We start from the raw sequence: 20,763 nt of genomic DNA, 5'->3' as shown, positions 1-20,763 counted from the left end.
TTTTGTTTGTTACATGAGAATTAACTGACATGGAGTATAACATACTCCATACTCCACATGGAGTATAACATACTCCATGTCAGTGAATTCTCATGTAACAAACACATTAACAGACAGTTGTAAATGATGAACTGTCGTCACTTTACTATAGGGCACTTAATAACATGTACTAAGGATTTATAGATATTTTAGGAATGTTTTACAAAGTATATGTTAAACATGAACAAACACATTTCCCAAATATACAAATAGCTTGTATATATTATATAACATCAGTTATACATGATTTAATAATAATTTACAGATGTATTATACATGACTTATTCATGAATAGTTTTACTACGTACTAATACCTTATAAATGATTTGTAAATTTGTTATAAAGGTTTTAGTAATCATTTACAAATGTAAACAAACAGGTTGTTAATGATTTGTTAATAGTCTACAAACTGCTTATAAACGTTTATAAATGCTTTATAATGGGTCATTACAAATGATTTAATAATAATTTACAGATGTATATAAATGGCTTATTAATGAATAGTTTACTACTTACTAATACCTTATAAATGATTTGTAACCATAGTTATAACGGTTTTAGTAATCATTTACGAATGTCAAAAAAAAGGTTGTTAATGATTTGTTAATAGTCTACAAACTGCTTATAAACGTTTATAAATGCTTTATAACGGGTCATTATTGTAAAGTGCTACCAAGATGTTCATATGTATATTGTTTGTTTGTTTGTATGTATTGTCCTAGTCTTTACTTATGGTTCTGTTTCCTTTGTCGAAACGATAGCGAGGAGTTCTGTGACTGTGGTTTGTCCTGGGTATTTTTCTATACCCCTTTCATCTCAACTGCATTACACTCATCTATCCCACTGGCCAAAGATGACAGCACAATCCAAGCTGTGCTGTCTGGAAGGTCTTTGATCCGTGTGGACAGTTTGGTCTTTACCCCCCAGCAATAGAGTAATAGTCTCTCACCCTGTGCTACAAATACACATATACTGTAGTATAGTAACAGCAGCTGGACTGTTGTCTCTTGGATCAGTGATTCTCAACCTTTTTAATGTAAAGGACACCCAGTTTGATATGCATTAGGCCACAGCCCCCAATTTGTTTATCGCTGGAAACCCAACCTACAGTGTAAAGTCCTCAATGTAACTCTGAGAGTGTACAAATGATACAGAAACAGGCAGAAATCTGTTTGTTCTCTGATTTACGGTACAGACATTGATTGATTGATTGATTACTTTATTGGCAGAAATGTAATCCGTACAGGGTACAGTCAAACAGACATTTTATCAGTACAGGGTACAGTCAAACATGTCCAATGGGATCACCGAAAAAAGTCCTTGCTGTCTTGTTTCCATTCAGGTCCTGGGTATTCAATTCATAATCATGACATGAAAAATAACAACAAAAATCAGGAGGTGGGCGTAGTCACTAGACTAAGGGGGGGTAATCATTTCCTCTCCCTTTGGCATGCTGAAAGGTGGATTTTCAGGCCTGTTTTAAAGGACGCCAGGGATTTGCATTTTTTGAGGGAGGGAGTCAGGGCATTCCACACTTGGGTGGCAGTGCTGTAGAAGGAGAATTTGCCCATGTTTGGTTTGAAAGTGGGTGGCACCAGATCGTTCCTCTTGTATTGTGGCTGTGGGAGTCGCTCCCTTTTTTGAGGTAGTTTGTCAGGTTACAGAGGGCAAAGCTACATTTACAATGTTTTCTACCCGGAGCCACCTTAGACTATTAAAATGGATTGCAAAAAGATGGGTCATGGGCCCCAGACCGAGGAGTAGTCAAATTAGTTTGTTTTGGGAGGTTTATAAAGTAGCTTGGTGTCATAGGGATGTTTGAGAAGCAAGAGGTGCAAGCATAGTCAAAGTATAGGGCTGAATTAGGGCTCCCGCTAGAGTCTTGAGAGGACTTTTGTTGACAAATGAGGAAATTCTGCCCAGCAATCTTTTTCTTTTTGATTACCCTTGTTGCCAAATCTGTCAAGTTTGTTGTCAAGAATACGACCCCCCCCCTCCCCCTATTTTCACACCGTGTCAAGTACTGTGCCCAAATGAAATGGCTACTACCGGTACTTTGCATAACAACAGCTTTAACTGTTACCTGAGCGCACATTCTCATACACGGTAAGCAACACAGCTAGCAGTATGGCTCCAGAGTCCAGTAGTCTACTGCTTCTGTGGTGTTCTCCATGCAACAATAATGTCTCCTCCATCAAAGAAGAGATGCGTGATCACATGCACTTGTGCGTGCACGTGACGTGCCGTGGTACTGGAAAAAAAATCACCATTAGACCACTGAGTACAGACGCTTAATATTAATAATCACATTGGCAGATTCAATGCTTCAGTCTTACCATTCATTTTTAAGGGCAGCCAGTGTCATGAAGATACAAAGCAACATCCAACATTTGTAGCTGCTACAAAATCTACAAATCTGCAATCCAAATTGAGCTGCCTTCAACAGCTACGAAACTTTTTTTTTTAACCATTTCCACTCACTTTTTCTCTTCACACAATTGCTTGTAATTATTTCCGTCAGTCAGTTTTGTGGCCTTTCTAACCCCAGGCTTTACATTTTCCTTTATATTTTTCTCGTCGCCGTCATCATTGACGTCAATGAGCAAATTGGTCACTTTATAGCTTTATATAAATTTTTTGTCACTGCCAGTGTGAACAATTCCTCCGTGCCTATATACTTTGCCTGTGTGTTAACACCTTTGTGCTAAAATATGTGTATACACGTCCTCTCAATAAAAAACATGGGGTGCTAAGGACTTGTATAGGCATCTTAAGGTCCTTTTTAATGATATAAAACAGGATTGCTGTAATCCATTTTTTAATTTTTTTATTAGTATTATTGTATTATTAACGCTTCTAAAGAGAGATCAGACGAGGTAGCGCAAGGTAGTAATAGATCTGATTATACCTCCAGGTTTTGGGGGAAATGCAAGGCGGGGCTTTTCAGAGTAAAATCTGCCCATCTGCTTGGCACTCTAGCGCCTTAATTTTGACAAACTCTGGCAACTCTGGCTCCAAGTGTTAAGAATGAACACAATAGCTGTCTTCAATCAATCAATGAAAACTCTTTCTAAATTTGTAATTTGTAACAGTCGGAAAATAACTTTGTTCCTTGAAGTATTTCTGATCAATACATCTGAAAATGTAAAACTGAGCGATCATTTTATAGACCCATCTTACTAAGGTTTGGTCAAAGCCTGGATTGTGCTGCAGGGGCTGATATGAACACACTGAACTAAATGATTTTCCAGTCATTTGTTCGTTTTACACCATGCGTTTCCCAACCTGGGGCCCCCCTTGAGGGGTCGTGAGGCCATGTCTGTTTGGAGGTAGTCCAAAAATGTAAACATGTTGCACACAATCATCTGTGTTCTGCCTGGCATCCCTATTTTGGCTATGTCATTATTGTCAAAACATAGTACAAATAAATAAAATACGTTGTGATCTTGTAGAATGGGGTCTCCAAGTAAATATTTTAGTTTGGAACCACTGATTTACAGTACCATCAACCAAGTCAAATATTAATTAATTTCACTCTTGCGTCGTGCTGCACATGGAAACCATAATGTCACCTACAGTATGTACAGTGTAAGCCACTGACCTATGGTAAAAACCTAGATTAGATGGTAAATGAAAAGTCATAGGTTGGTGAAAACAGCATGTTTGATTAGGGTTGTACCTGTCATGTATGTTACATCTACATTACCTATTGCACCTCCACCTAGGGTGACATTTAGTCCACAGCACCTTGGCGTTGACATTGATTTTTAGCTAAAGGCTAATGGGATGTGTGACCCTTCTGCTTTGAAATAAGGCAATTTAGAAACCACCATAGTTTCCAAACAATTCCAGAAGGTAGGGAAATCTTGTATGACCAGTTGGCCACCTATTTCAGCCTCCCTTCAGCTATGCAATGAACTCATAACAATTCTGCACTTTGGACCAAAACTAAAATACCAAAGCCACTGTCTGCCGTTTCTGTCAGTACCAGCATCTGTCTCTAGGATTCTGATGTGAGCTTTGACTACTATTCCCCTACTAGTGCTTTGGGCTTGTTTTCATAGATCCGGTTGCTTGTTTCTGTGTAACCTGCCAACCTGATATAAAATGGGATCGCTAAAATCAATTTGACAGTGGCTGTTGCTAGGCAAAGCCTTGCTTAGCCCCTCCCGGACCTGTTTTGCTGCGCGTGCAGCCATCTCTGACACAAGGGTCTTCAACAGTGGGTCTGGGCTCTGGGGCCCCTAGGGCAGTGATTAAAATATGTTCACGGGCAGTTAACAGTTATAACTTCAATATCGACTTGGTCATCAATATGTCAAGGTCCAGAGTAGACAAATACACACACAGTCCCACACACGTGAGTGCCGTCGAAGGTAAACGCTCTCGCCAGAACATGATTTACTATTCTGTGCGGGTAAGGGTTGCAACTCGAACGGCTAAAGGCTCATTCATAGTCTGGATTTTCGGTGGTGAGGTGACCAACGGAGCTGAAATAACGTTGAGCGGTGGTGAGTAAAAACAGAGAGAAGGGCTGGAGCTGTGGCGGTGGTTTGCTCTTCACCGCGGCTCATGACGTCATGTTGTAGTTCGGTGGTCACCTAACCACCGAAAATCCAGACTATGTATGAGCCTTAAGTGAACTTTGGGCCCCTCCCACTGCGTGAAAAGAGGAGTTAACGGGCAATTATGGGCACTAGATTTGCCCATAAACCTCACGTTTAGCAGGCATATACAGTAATAAACAGTAATATACAGATGTGATGGTACAATTTTATCACCGATTCCCCTACTACTACTAGTAGGAGGAGGGGAGCGTGACCATTTACTCAAACGCAATTCCGCACTTGCGATTACAACACTTCATTGAATACTGTTCATCTCTCCCTTATAAGACATCAACTGTACATTTCTAGTATTTCCACTATAACATTTGATTTAAATGAGCCAGTTCTATATAAGATGAATACTGGCCAAAGAAATTTGTATTCAGATCAGTAAACCGTATCCAATGCACTATCCACTTCAGTGCATACCGGTAGTCAGCAGACAAATTGACAGTAAACCGTGTGTAGTACCAGAGGTCGCAGAACAAGTCTAGTGAGAAATGAATTTCATTCAAAATCAGACAGATAAAGCATAACGGTGTCTCTTGCCAAAAATAACAGATGTACAAGCTAACAGGCATTGTGAGCTTATAGATCAGTTCTTTTTGGCAATTTTTGGCAATAATTTAGCTTGTGTTGAGCGGGAGTGGTTGTTGGGGATTTACTGCAGAGATGCAGTTTCAGCAAACATACTTTTGAATATACCATGGGTTTCTCTTCTTTACTTTCTAAACTAACATTTTCACCGTGTCACAAAAGCCAACACACAAAAACAACTACAAAAAGGGCCATAGATGCCATGAATACAGTAGACCTTGCCAAGTTGTGGTTGGAAAAAGTGTTTTGTTGCTTGTATGTGCTGTTCCAGCATCCATAGAATCCTCCCTACATACTGTAGTTTTGTCATGCTACCGTGCTGTCGCGTAATCACGGCTCTACAAATGGCCAGAAGTTTGTCCAATTTTCTATTTTTATATTCCACATACAAACCTCTTCCAAACTTTAGATTTTAGATTTAGTGGTACGCTGTAAATTGTGATTGCATGTGTTGTTTGTTACTCTGCAGTGCTCTCATAAAAAAGTTCAACACAAAACAAGATCTATTGCGATCATTATTATTATCGACGACTTAGATCAAACTTCCACAGCAGCTCAGTCAATAGTAACAGCAAAGCTACAGTCAACTGATTTGCAACTTTAGAATCAGGAGACAGGAATCAACCAATGCCTAGTACATACATCAATCAAGGGGTCTGCATATTGATGTAGTCGCAAGTCACAACAATATGTAAAAAAAAAAAACTGGTTTCTGATTCGTATTGGTTCATCTTTCAAAGATATTTATGTTCTACCAAAAATAAAAACTAGTATGGGAAGCCGATCTTTTATTTTTAGGGCAGTTAACATTCACTGCCAGGCTAGCCCAAGATTAAATTAATTTAGGCTCTTATCGTATTATCGATCATCTGCGGATGTGTGGTGGGCCACCGTGTGTTATAAGATGTGTGTTAAAAACAGGTTCGACCACTGTGTACGGGAGGATCTCTTCTCTTGTAATGCTGTGTGAAAAACAAAGTGACCGCGATAATCCACTATACAGTACTCCATTCTCCTTTCGGGGGCGACGTCAATAACATTTGACCCGGATGTAGATAAAAATCTCTGGATACGGAAATAGCCGGATCTGGCCTAGCGGGAACCAGATACGTTGTTTCAGAGGCGGGACAAGAGCGAGAATTCGATTAAACGGCGATGAAACAATAAGTGGTTACTCTGGGCAGTCGGGGGGACACAATGTGACGGACACATCCCCCGTCTCCCATCATTTGCGCCCCTGCTAACATTTAACATTGAACTTTGTCATCAATATACCTTTTTGTGTTGTGTTCACTGGAAATAATACAAAAACTTCTGTTTAGCCTACTGGAGGTCTAGAACTTGGGGTCATGTGCTCAGTGTACTGGCTCAGGCCAAAGAGGATATTAGTTTTCTGTTTACTTTCTCCAGCCAAACATACTGTAACCTTTGAAAGTTTCCATTTTCTTCTCCATGTGAACAAAATTATTGAATCATGACATTCTTCCTCCTTGTTCCTACTGTATGCATAATATTTCCTCATGCTGGCTACTTAGCTGACAATTTTCTAGTTCTAGTTGTGGTTTTGCAATGGATGCATGCATGCAAATATAAGCCACTTTCCATCTAATCACATGAACAAACAAGGATTATGAAAAGAAATGGACCTTGTTTGCACGGTCCTTGTATCATAATTGTGATGGAACAGCTACTTCAAATATTCTGCATTTTGGCAGCTTGTACTGAATTGATTAGTGAAAACCCCTTTGTTTTAACTACACAAACGTTGGTTAGTTATAGTTGGCCTGTTGAACCACAACTAAAAAGATTCAACACTGACATGCTCTCTGTATTTTGTCATTCAAGAAAGGAAAACGGGGATTAAGCTGACATCCAATGAATTATTCATGGAAAAGGTTTAGCTCTGAAATAAGAAAAACTACTTATTTGAGGGCATTAGTTTCCTCTATATTGCAATTCCATTACTGTGCACTTGATGTCTCTTAGTAGGATGTAACTAATCAGATTTGGAGTTAGTTGAATCTTTTGTTTTTTGTTTTTGAGTGGTGCAACCACTCCTATACGGAGCTTTGTGTGTCTCTGGCTGTGTCCCTGTATCCGAGCACGGAAATAGCGTTTGGTTGGTTTTCATCACCAAGTGTCACTGTTGCGCAGCCTAACACACACATATTAACTGTATGATTTTCTGTGTGACAGTACAGTACAGTACAGTACAGTACAGGGACCCGGGGGGGGGGGGGGGGGGGGGGGGGGGGGGGGGGGGGGGGGGGGGGGGACCCCGGACCCCCACACTCCCACACGGGTTTGATTTCTCAATTACTGATAGTAGATTGAAGAGCCCTGTCAAAATATTTTGAGGTCCTCCTATATACAGGTTTAATGTTTGTTTTTCCTTAAACACGCCATTGACAATGGACAGAGGTTAATGTTTGTTTTGTCACTAACACAAACATTAAATGCCATTAACACTCAGATTGCCCGGGGTTATTTAATCCATTAAATCATAGCGCCCAATCGATTTATAGCAACGGAGCACTTTTACCGACGGACCGGAAGTTATACCGGATGTGGAGGGAGCAGCTAAATGTAGCCAAAACACTCTAAAGGCGATCGACAACAACGGGAGGCTTGATTCAATCTAACACGTCTAGCGTCTGGACAGCGGGGGGCCGTCTAACACAGGATTGTTTCTTAGAATTGGACGAGATGATTTAGATCGCGAGTTAATAACGTTTTAAGATATTTTTGTTGTCGTTTGCTTAACATTTGGGAACATTTTCGATGACGTCCCACTGTTATGCAACAGACACTCCTATAGGCTGTGGAGCGATGATGCATTAACAATGAACAGAGTTTAATGTTTGTTTTGTCCTCGATGTTGTAAGATGATAAGAGCACCCCTCACTTCACGCAGGTGTGATTTTTACTTTATTATTTACATTTTCCGACCCATTTACAGATTTGATTGAACAGGAGAGAGACACACCTTCTATTTAACCAAAATAATTCAGTATCTGTTGAACTAAACCATGCACATGCCCACACTGCCTGTCTGTCTGCAATCAATACATGAATGAGTATCATGTTCTCAAATTAATTTAGACAGAAATCTTATTCCTTGGCCCCAAAGCAAAAAATGGGTTCATTAATTAAGCTCTTTAATTGACAACCTAACTCCCTCGATCAAACCAAGTAACAAGCTTATTTTAGACTGATATGAGTTTTAAAGTCGGTGATAAAAACACCATTCTTTTATCTAAAATTCATTCCTTACTCAGCAAGGTGCTGAAAAACTATAGGCCTAATTCATGCTTTTATCTCCAGTAGGTTGGACTGCTGCAAAGCATTTTTCCGGATCTTCCTAAAAAAGTTCATTGAGAGGTTACAGCAAACTCTGCTGCTAGACTGCTAACGAAAACAAAAAGAGAGAGAGAACACATCACTTCGGTCTTAGCTAGACTACACTCTGGCTCCCCGCGTCTTCCAGAGTCTATTTTAAAGCCATTTTACTTGTTTATAAAGCTCTCAACGGGTTAAGGCCAGCCTACATCACAGACTCCCTGTTGTTTTGTGTTCCTTCCCAAGCCTTTAGATCCTCTGCCGGTTTGCAGATATGCAGAACCCTACCCACTTGTGTTGTTGTTGCAGATGCTGCTTTGTTATGCTCCCAAATTGGGGAACACCTTACCTAAACACATTAGAGAGGCACACTCTTTTGAAAGGCCAGGAACCATTAACAATTTCACACCATTTTAAATGCATTTTATTTTCCATTTAACTATCTATTGGTTGATTATATGCTTCATTTAAGACTTTTAGCCAATTTCTTTTAAAGATTTTGTTACTTTTTACTTAGAAAGTCCACATATACGGCTCTGCTCCACTGTGCTTAATTTATTTAAAAAATCACACCCGTGTGAAGTGAGGGGCGCTCTTACTGTATCATTTCATGAACAAGTGAATTTATGTGATTGGTTAGCCGATTATCTTGTACATATGCCCTTTACATTTCCTGTCATTGTCAATGGCATTTAATGTTTGCGTTGCCACAAATCTACGTTATATTTGGCAGACATTTGACCTATTTTCTTCTTACATTGTCAATGGCAAATATTGAGACGTGTGGAGAGAAAGGCTGTATATATGACGTCTACATATGACATACATTTCCCCTTCATTGTCATTGGCATTTAATGTTTGTGTTGCCACAAATCTACGTCATATTGGGCAGACATTTAGCCTAATTTCTCCTTTCATTGTCGATGGCAAATATGAGACGTGCAGTGGGGACAAGATGGCGTACATTTTCCCAAAAGCTGTATATAGGAGCCCCTCAAAAATCAGACCCGTCTGAACTGAGTGGTGCTGTACTATAGGCCTACTGTACTTACTGTGCTGTACAAGCCCTCCTCCCTCCATCTACGTACACGCTCACAACAAGTAGGTGTGTGGCAGCGTGTTGTAATGTGTCGCAGCACCCAGTGTGACCCTCCACTATAGGAGCAGACAACAAAAACCCCACCCAACCACCACAGCAACATATGCTTTATTTCAGACCATCAGTAGACAGCTGTCATTGATCTAAATGTCACATTTCTGTGGTGCCTGAGGTTTCCTAACTGGCACAGTTAATGGGTGCATCAGTAGCAGTGTGATGATCTGATGGGCAACGTCACCCAGACATTCAGCTGTGGGATTAGTTAACAGTGATTAACAGCACCCAATGCATCTCAGATTTTTGTCCGCTTGTGGTGTGAATTACGTGGATATTTTCCATATGCTGTCACGTGTGCTTCTCTGTCCGATTTGAGACAATTAACATCTTGTGATTTTTATTTATTTGTTTGTTTGTTTGTTTGTTTGTTTGTTTGTTTGTTTGTTTGTTTGTTTATTTATTTCAGAACATGCAACAAAGCCTGTTTCAAATATTTGTTTCTTTCTCATTTACATTTATTTGTAATTGTAGTTTGAACTTGTGTGTTATTGTTTATGAATATTGTCTCTCACTTTGGACTTTTCTGAGAGCTTTTCAATAAAAACTATAGCTGCTTATTTTCTATAGAGACATTTTTAATTGGTTCCTTTTCATGAAACATAAAGATGGGATGGACACAGTGATCTCCAAGTACAGACTAAGGGTCGGGTTGGGACAAAATATCTTTATTTTATTATATTCAAAAGTTTTTATCCCACAATTTTGTAACCCATTTTTTCACCCAGTGTCAATTATCTAATGTAATCCTTCTAATGTACACCTTCTTTTCACCTGACAGGGGAGAGTTTCCCCAGCCAGACGTACTGTAGCGCGTGGAAGGAAAACTTTTTTCCCTCCATCAGACGCTGACGGCTGGCCAGGGGGATGTATTTTAGAGACCAGGATTACTGTATGTTTTTGTGAGCGTACCTACCCTAGGCGACACGGGGAGAACATGCAAACGTCCCCAGGACAAAACGTCCCCAGGACAAAACCACACCAATGCAACTCATTGAGTTGCATCGGCGTTGTCTACCTTAAAAACTGTTTTGTCCAGACCCGAGTCCGACCTTTTGGTGTTTGGGCTTTAGTCCAACGTCCCAATAATACGACATTACTAACCCTACTCCAAACCTAACCTTAACCGCACGCGGAAGTGAGCGGTTAACCGTCCATGTATGTCGGACTAACGGGACGTCGGACCAACATATGCCCACCCTTCACCTTGGAGCAGCCTTTTCAGTGGCTTTGTGTATATATATAACATTTTCCATGTTGCTATTGTGGGACTGATAAGCAAGTGGTTCTGTTTTGCTATGTACCGTCCAAACACCTGACATATGTTTTTTTTTCTTTCACAGTGCCACCCAAAATAATCAACTTGTCAAAAGACATTGTTGTCAATGAAGGCTCCAATGTCACCCTGATGTGCCAAGCAAATGGTAAACCAGAGCCTTCAGTGAGCTGGAAACTAGTCTCTCCTTCAGGTAACTTATTTCTCTCTTGGCAACATTGTCATTCACATTATTTCCCTGCTGTGCCCAACTTTTACTAGTGTCGTTTTTCTTCTCCACAATTCATTGCATTACATTTCTCATTTTCTGGGGCTTCCAGTCATCTTAATCATCACCTACTCGCACCTTCTCATTAATTTATGCCACGCTCTTTGACATTGAGTGACCCTGGTGGATTTATTGCTCTGCTTATTACACATCATTACCTGTTCTCTAATCATCATTACAACGTAATAGTACATGGAAAAATAAACCAGCTTTAGTGTAATTGATCTCATTAATTAGTATAATAGGATAGATGTAAATGTTGCACAGGCACATTGAATGACAGAATTAATGCTAAGAACACTGCCGTGTGTGTGTGCGCGCGCGTGCGAGCATGCATGCATTTCAGATTATGTACGTTTGTCCAAAGCTGGGATAGCAGTGTTGTACATGCTCCACATCACTGAATACATTTAGCTTATCTTTAACTTAAGACCGAAGGAAGGCAAACATTGGTGTGTATTTCTGCATTCAAATCACTCCATGCTCTACTTAATCAGGCAAAATGCTTGCATTCATAATGAATTGCATTTTAAACCTGTTGTGGCATTGTCCTCTTTTCTCCTCTTTTCTTGGTGGTACAACAGGGATCTGGGAATTGAAATGTTAATATGACAAGAATGTGACTGACCTGTCTGTAAGGAGATAAGTGAGGAGAGGTCCCATTGATAGGCTCCTTATTTATTTATATGGCTAAATGTAACATCCTGATAGAGAACACATCATTGTCCTGGCCTTGCTGAAAAGATTACCTGCCACCCGTGTTGTCAGTTTTGTGAAAAGGAGAGAGGGCAGTCCATTCCTGTACTGTATTTATCTATTCTTTACTGAAGGGAAGCTGGGAGGGATATTGAATGGGAAGACCTAGGGGAGATGGCTGTGTCAGGATTTGAGCTTACAGCTGCACAGTAACGTCAGATGGAGGCTACATAACCAATAATTTCTGTTGTGGCAATGGCTACAAAAGGAGCTAAATTGGGGGATTTTGTTGTAATTATAATGACAGTGGGTAATATTTGTGCACCAAAGCATGTTTTTTGGGGGGACGTCAGCTCCCCTCAGCTGATTGAGGTGAGAATGAGATGTGCTGTGTGGAGGTTAATTTCCCCAGTGTTGTGGTGTTAATCTTGTACTGAAATCTACTACCACTGCCCACACAGGACTGTGAGAGCAACACTGTATCCTGCTTTTTCCAAAGATTCTACTGTTTTCTTAAGCCTGATTGATATTATATATTTTATATTTACTGACAAAACTAGCAGGGCTGCTAACGCTGACACAAGCATGTTGTATAAACTGCAGTTTACTCACTATAGCATTTACATTACTTAAAGAACCATTTCACCCATTTTAAAATAATTGGTTCTCTCTAATGCAATGTTCATTATCAGATGGTAGCTACCATATCTGTCTACTTATTGTGGGTCTCAGAGGGGCTGTGGAATGGACAGTTCAGAAAACCTGCCATCGGTGGGCATGCCAAGCTAATAGAAAATAGAAAGTTAGCATGCTGAAATAGAAGGCACTGCATTAATAAAAAATCTCTCCCCTTCTCTTCCTCCATCTTTCCTGTCCGTCTTCACTTGATACTATCAATAAAGGCAGAAAAGCCTAAAACAAATCTTAAAATAAATAAATAATAATGCTCTCCAGGTTGTGCTATAACGTGAGATATTACCCCTGGTGTGCTGTTGTCAATATCAGCACCCCAGTGCCAATATTGGACTGTATAGCATGACCTCAAGTTTACAGTATTATTTCTGTTATGCATGTTTCATTATTGATATTTATGGTTAGAAATCTACTTTGTTACTAACCATGGCTGCCAGATGTTGCTAGGTTACAGTAAAGTTAAGGTCTACAAGTATTTGGGTTCATATATATCTTCTTCCCAAAAGGACTTTCAAACTAGGAAGGGTATGGCCTGGTCAGCCTGCAATGATATGCATAAGATCTGGTCATCCCAGTTTAGTAAGATGTTAAAAGTAAAAATATTTAGATCGTCCGTTGAGCCGATTCTACTCTATGGCTCAGACATGGACACTTTCAAAGAAACTAGAGAAACGGTTGGATGGCACTTACACCCGCCTTCTAATGAGAGCGCAAAATCTGTCTTGGAAGAGCCACCCATCGACTAATCTAATATACGGCAACCTTCCCCGTGTTTCTTCACTAGTCCGATCTAGAAGAACACAGTTTGCCGGCCACTGCTACAGAGCTGACAATGAGGTTATATGTTTCCTTATTCTCCTGCCTCAAAGCAGACCAGAGGTAGAAAACTGTCGTTCCCTGATGTCATCGCTAGGGACACATGCATCAGTAAGCAGGAACTGGGGATGGCAATGAAGGACCGGAAAATCTCGACCACGGTGTTATCGTTATCGAAAGATATCGGCACTCATTAGAATGCATCTCAGCTGATCAATTTGCCATGTGGGAACTACAGTAACTGTAGTATAAAACGGGTTTAAACTCGGTCCTGGACAGAACAAATCGAGAGACTGGAACCCCCAGGACATCTCCGGGATTGATTGTAATTCCCTGAAAAGTGTTTCAAATAGCCATGACCTAGAGGTAAACCCTGGATCCACTTTCCACTCACTAAGAAACTTTGCAAGCACTTGAAGTAGTTGAATCCTTGGGGAGACGTGTAGTAGGCCTACAAGTAGAGAGCGGTACTCTACACTGTGGATATTTTCACTTTCATATACAGTAGTGCCTAATGGATTCAAGTGTTCTTTTCTAAACTTAAACTGAAGTTGTCTGTCATGTTCTGTTGATGGCAAGTTAAAAGGAAGATAACTGATTGATTGATTTTATTAACAGATTGCAGAATGGGTACAGTCCAAAGAAGGTACAGGTCAATACAAAACCTGCTAACAGAATGAAACCAGAAAAAGCACTAAGACTTGTTTACATCAGGGTCCCCCATTTTCAATTCATCAAAACATTTAAAGACATACAGATATACACATCTATGCAAAATAAAAACATCAAATACACAGTTAGAAAAAAGAGAATACTTGAACAGTATAGAACGAAAGAGGGGGCCAGTTTCGAACAGGGGTCAGTTTTGAATTGCAGCTGCCCATAAACTTGCTCCTTGAAGGAGTCTAGGGATTCAAATTTCTTAGCGGCTGTTGGCCAATTGCTTTAAGCTTATTAATCAGGATGGAGTGGTTTACAGTGCCTTTTGGCGGGTCCAGCATAACCATATCGCAGTATTTGCCAGCATCCATGTCGTGTTTGATGTGGTCGCTCAAATAGAGGAGACATGTATTAGTGGAATGGGATTTTCTGAAGCCTGATTCTTTTCAACCTGTTCCTAGATAGTTCATTATAGGTAGTTGCCGGGGGCTGATTTGCTGCCTAACCATTAGCCGTCCATTAGTCAACCTTCACTCAGCGGCAGCGCTTGACTTTTCTTGTCCATACAAGCAGGATGGAGAAGTCTTCAGCCACGGCTGCCATGGAAACAAGTCTCATTTAAGTTGCTTCTGAGATTATTTTCCTGTCCGCCTTCTTTCGACGTGTCAAACTCTGTCATGACGCATACTGCCCCAAGTGCACAGAGAGTGTATACAGTACATGCAACCAAATTGTAATTTCTCAGAGTAAATGAACACCTTACTGTGCAGACACATTTATTTTCATCTCAAGGCGGGTCCGCAAATGTAATATGTATTTGGCCGTGGACCCCCATCTAAAAATATTTTGTGCTGGCCTAGGGACCAGAGTGAAGATTTGTGATTGTGTTTGTCAAGACGCAACACGTTGTGAGATTGTATATCAGCATTTTCTTTTTTAATAACCCAAGTACAAAATAGTGTTAAAGTGGTTCAGCTGTTCTTCATTTCTGTGGGTACCCCCTGGAAAGACGTCTGGGGGTCCTCAAACCCCACTTTGAGACTCACTGGCCTATGTGTCCCACATACAGACTTTATTCACACAGCGGGTGGGCTTGGGGGAAGACAGAGTTTATCGCCATCCCCCAGCCCCCAAGTATGAAGTAAGCCACGTGAATATGGTCAATTCCTCAGGGGATATGGTCCTCTGATCTCCCTCCCAGCTGATCCATTTCTGTCCTCTAGCAGCAGTGCGATGGCTCCCGCTCAGCTGTTGGTAATGGCCTCCCCGGGGTATGAAGCCCTACAGCTTCCTATTGGGGTGGTCAACCCATCAGAGCTACTGCTTGGGAGTGACGGTGCTTTTTGAGGCGTCTGTTAATCTTGAAGCGGACCGTTTCTTCTGTATTTAACCACTTAAATAGCACATCACGTGATTTAACCCATTTTGGGCGGGAACCCCCCGGTGTTTCAATTACATATAATTCTGGGGGTCCTTGATATGAAAAACTTTAAGAACCACTGACAGAAACATGAGGTTTTTCAGAAAACTGTCAGGATTTAGAAAGCATTTGTAGAATCGTCCTCAGGTCAAAATGGGTTAAATAATATAAATTAATAATATAATGACATGCCCAAAAAAGGATGGCAAGTTGAAAGTGGTTAAACATTTTGCTTGCAGTTTGTAGCTATAACATTCATTCCTTACGACCAGTAAGATATCTGCCTGAGGGCGAGAACGATGCGCGCATCCGCCTGGGTGACCGGCGGATGCCGGACGCTGGCGCTTTGGGATGGGACGGTCAAATCAACATATGTGCCTGGGTGACAGCAGACTGCTGGGCGAGCGCTGGCGCTTTGGCATGGTGGGGTAATACCTTAATTTTTGGGCCTGTTAAGAGTTTTTGCCGGCTGCCGGGCGTGGCTGCAGTGATAACTTTGGGGAAGGCCCGTCTAGAGTTTAAATGGACTGGTATCAGTCAAAATGGAGACATCGAAGAGGAAGGATGGATGGGGAAGGATCAACATATGGAATGTCAGAACAGGTCAGCTCCATATATGGAGATCTAAGGGTTTGAGGTTTGAGGTCAGATGTAGAGTTGTTGGCCAATATTGATGACATCAGGGATCAGGGATGATGTCTCGTGATGACGCGTGCTCCATCCCTGATGATGTCACGGGCTGCATCGCTGATGATGTCACGTTCTCCATCCCTGATGATGTCACGTTCTCCATCCCTGATGATGTCACGTGATGTGATGTCACATGCTCCATCCCTGATGATTGGCAAAAAGGGGAATATCCTCACTCTCTTAATGAAGTTTGAGTTTCTTTATTTCATGAAATCACATGCAGCATGGGCAGTCCATCTAGAGAAACGAACGCGTTTCGGCACGCAGGCCTTCCTCAGCGTTTCAAACTAGGGTATGTCTCACAGAGAATACATATATATAGGCTATAGCTAAGCGACAGATCACAGCTGGGTCTCATTTGAGAAATCAATCTTAAAGTACAAATGTCATGTTTTACAGAATTGAAATGCCCATCCCTGATGATGTCACGTGCTCTCTCACTCCGACCAACACACACACTGACAGGAAATGCACATAGTTAACTGCGACCTTCGGTCACAACAATGTCACAGTGTATCTGTCATTTATCTGTTTACAGTATGTTTTGCTTTATGATTAAAGCTCATTATGTCAGGAACATGTCCCAACAATCAATGTTGAAATACATCACACATTTCATGCCTACAATTTAAAGTGATTGTAAAATAATCGACCATGTTATAAATGATGTACTGATATCACAAGCTATAACTGTAAAGCTTTATAGTTATAGTGAGAAAGGTTGGAGAGTTAAATGTAATTACCGTGTCCATCTGTCGTCATTTAGGCAAACAACATATACATGTCTTTGTGTGGGCATTATTGTCAGCTGCCAAAAGCACAGAACACTCCACTGGTATGTCCCAAAAAGCTTTCCAGATTACACCCTGATCTGTGAAACACAACAGTTTCATGATCCAAGGCTTATTAGCACACTGGGAGGGGCAATTCCTTGTTTTATGTTTATCTCGAATGGCCATCTAGACTGGAGAACCCCTTAAGGATCTAATTTGGTGATAAGCTAGCACTGCCGCCCTCTTATTTTCTGTGCTCCGCTTTAGCTATACGTTTTGATGCATAAATTGCTGTTGTGCAGAACTTGCCATTGTTCTTTATTTTGGGGAGATGTTTCATCAGGTCTCTGTTGCATAGAGATATGATTCATACCAAGGAGCCCACATTATATTTTGAGCAGAGAATATTTTTTTTGAGCTTTCCTCTGTTTGAGCAAAAAAGCTTTGGAACAGCCTCATCAGTGGAACCGAAAAGGGCTTCAGTGCTGCTCCTACTCTTCTGCCATTTGTGACAATAATCTCAGTTTTTGTCACTTTAAATTTCATTAAATGAAAGGAAGGACATTTCTAGCGTGTCATGCCACACGGTACAGTATGTCGCTCGTGTAACATGAAATCTCAACAATATCCATGATGAATAACAGTCACCTGTGATAAATGTATAATAGAATAATATACGGTATATATAGACTAGTGTTATCACTACCAAAATGGCAAGAAGGGAAAATAACATAATGGGGAGATCATGCTTTTGCAACTGGATTTGATGTGTTGTTTACATGTCAATACTTAACAGTGAATGACTGTAAATAAAATTAATAGAAACAATGAATGTACCGTAGTGATTGAATGGGACCACAAATGAAACTCTCCTCTTCCCATGTCATCACCCTGGTGTTCCAGCTGAGAGGATAAGAAGGTAACATTCTCCTTAATTAGGGAAAGCTGCTTATTTGCCTAGACCCCTGGAACAGCCCAATCAATAGACTTTGAAACCAGCAGAGTGTGCATTAATCCCATTCCAATATGATTATGAGCTGCTCTTAGTCAATTGCACCTATTACTGTGGAATCTCATTAACGCTGTCCAACAGCTGGGCTTCACAGCTGAGTTCACTTTGTAGCTTTGATAAGATAAGATAAAACTTCACTGAGCCCCGGAGGGAAATTATGCAGATGTCATATAGCAGCAACTGCAGTGAGAATCAGTGTGTTTTTTTAAACTTAAGTAAAAGTATCAATTCTGCATTGTAGAAATACTCTGTTACAAGTAGGAGTCCGGAATTAAAAATGTACTTGAGTAAATCAAGTCATTGGTATAAAAATGTACAGAAAGTATTAATTATGCAGAATGTAAACGCAAATGTATACCAATCTTTAGAAAATAGCCGATCTACAAGCTCACAGTGCGTCGCATCGTGAGTTGCGACGCATTGTGAGCTTGTAGATCAGCTATTTTTAATTGGCCGAAATATATAGTATACATGTATATACAATACAATAATACATGCAATACCACCAGAATGTTACGTGTGGTACTTAACATCAACCAGGATGAGCACATCACCAACAAGCGTCTGTACGGGGCATTACCAAGTGTAACAGAGAAGATAGCAGTAAGGAGGATGAGACTAGCTGGCCACTGCCACCGACATCAAGAACTCCCGGCCAAAAAGCTTGTACTGTGGGAACCAACACACGGGCATCGATCGAGAGGACATCCCACACCTACCTACGTGGACGTACTAAAGAAAGATACTGGTGCGGAAAGCACAAAGGAGCTGGCCAGATGTATGGAGAACAGAGATGACTGGAGACGCCGATGGAGGGCTCGTCTGAGGACGACGTAGAGAGAGAGATACATGCAATAATGCAATACATGTATACAATAATAATCAAAATCTACAAAGTAATTAGTAACTAAAGTTTTCAAATAATTGTAGTTGAGTAAAAGTACAATATTTGTCTGTGATATAGTGGAGTAGAAGTATAAAGTATAGAAAATTGGAAATACTCCAATACTTTACTCCACTGGTGAGAATAAAATGCATGAGAGGTGCACTAAGATACCAAGGCATCATAAATAGGACTACATATAAATAAAGATGAAATAAAATAGTGAGCTACTAGCCATAGATACTATCTGCACTGAATATGATTGATACATGATGAGAAAATATGTAAAGTCATTTAAGCACTGGCCTCTTGAAGCTGCAATCATATATAATTGTGTATGAGTATGTTGAGGGTTGCGATGGGAGTGTCTGTGTCACCCCCGCAGTCAAAATGTCCGCCTTAACAGCCAGTACTTTAATTGGAACATTTGCATTTACCCCGAAGAATGGAAAATTGATACTATTATTGCTGGACTATTGTGGTTAAATCTGCCAATTATATTATGCATTTACCTACTTATTCCTACTTATAATAGTATAATGTTTTTTTTTGTATCATGGCTCAGGGCTCATGGCTCATTATGCCAGATGCCACCCATGAGCTGGCATCTGCTTGCCAGCTCATGGCATGGCAAGCAGATGTCAGGTTCCGTTAAAGCCATTGATTCTTTGTATTCTATACATCACACCTGCAAACACTAAAGACTTATTATTCACATTTATATTCATTCAATTCAATTAAAACATTATTTGATACACACAGGGTCCATTGAGTATATATATAGCCTATAAATAACCAATGTGATGTTGATTATTAATGTGATATATATTAAAAATTAAATTTAAAATCAAATCAAAGCAGACAGCTCTTCCCAGGATTGACTATATCTTCAATAATAATATTGTAGGACTCATCCAGGCAAGACATTAATCCATACATAGAGTGCCTTGAGAGAGCCTCATGTGTGGATTCCACAGTGAGCTGCCATCTAGGGCAGTGGTTCTCAACGTTTTTGGCTGGGGACCCCCGGAAATGCTTTGGCCATGTCTTGCGACCCCTGCCCCACCCCGCCCCCCTCCTCACCCCCAATACAAATTGACTGCTACAATCACCTTAATAATAGAGAAAATACATCATAATTAAATTCTGAAACCAGATCTATATAATCATTAAGGAAAACGTATGCATGTACTATGTGTATACAATATGTAAACTCTTAATTTCCATTTTCCAGACATTCAGTAAAACAAAAAACTTTTTTTAATAAATAATCTGGGGATCCCCCAAAATAATTTGACATCCCCCGAGGGGTCGCGACCCACAGGTTGAGAACCCCTGATCTTGAGATCTTGAGTAGAATTATCCCCAGGGCATCATTGTAGGCCACTTTAAGCCTCTGCATGCTACCTTTCTTGTGCATTGTTGATAGACTGTTCATATATGTATCTGTTCCAGGCTGAATGCTGGGGAGATTATGTTTTCACCCTTTTGTGCGTGTCTGTATGGGTGGCCAGCCAATTCCCAAACTGCTGGAGCTATCGGCACCACATTACTCTTGCACACTGCCAGTAGGCCAAGAAAGATGCACATTTTCACTCTGCGGCGCACCCCTTTCCAGTTATTCATACTGTTTATAGACTGTACATAATACCCAGATTCTCACTATTGAAGCCTGTTGACACTGTACATACTGTACCTATTCATTCTCATATTCACTGTTGATGGTCTGAACATACAGTATTATATCCATTTATCTTAGGCCCGTTCATTGGTAAAATATGTAAATTAATTCATATATTCATTGGTAATGGACCAATGATAATATTTAAGATTCCAAGTGT

At 40.5% G+C, this 20,763-nt stretch overlaps 1 protein-coding gene across 2 annotated transcripts in view; it reads left to right on the top strand.

The window, feature by feature from the left end:
* The window catches only part of ntm (neurotrimin), a 416,292-nt gene that overhangs the window by 375,748 nt on the left and 19,781 nt on the right, over positions 1–20,763 (top strand). For both annotated transcript variants that reach the window (XM_083776165.1, XM_083776164.1), the window contains one exon: positions 11,079–11,204. In XM_083776165.1, the coding sequence (XP_083632291.1) occupies positions 11,079–11,204 (126 nt within the window). The remainder of the gene's footprint in view (positions 1–11,078; positions 11,205–20,763) is intronic.

The sequence above is a fragment of the Protomyctophum parallelum genome (genome assembly GCF_964188405.1).
Source record: "Protomyctophum parallelum genome assembly, chromosome: 1".
NCBI lineage: Eukaryota > Metazoa > Chordata > Actinopteri > Myctophiformes > Myctophidae > Protomyctophum > Protomyctophum parallelum.
This window is presented reverse-complemented; position numbering and strand designations above follow the sequence as displayed.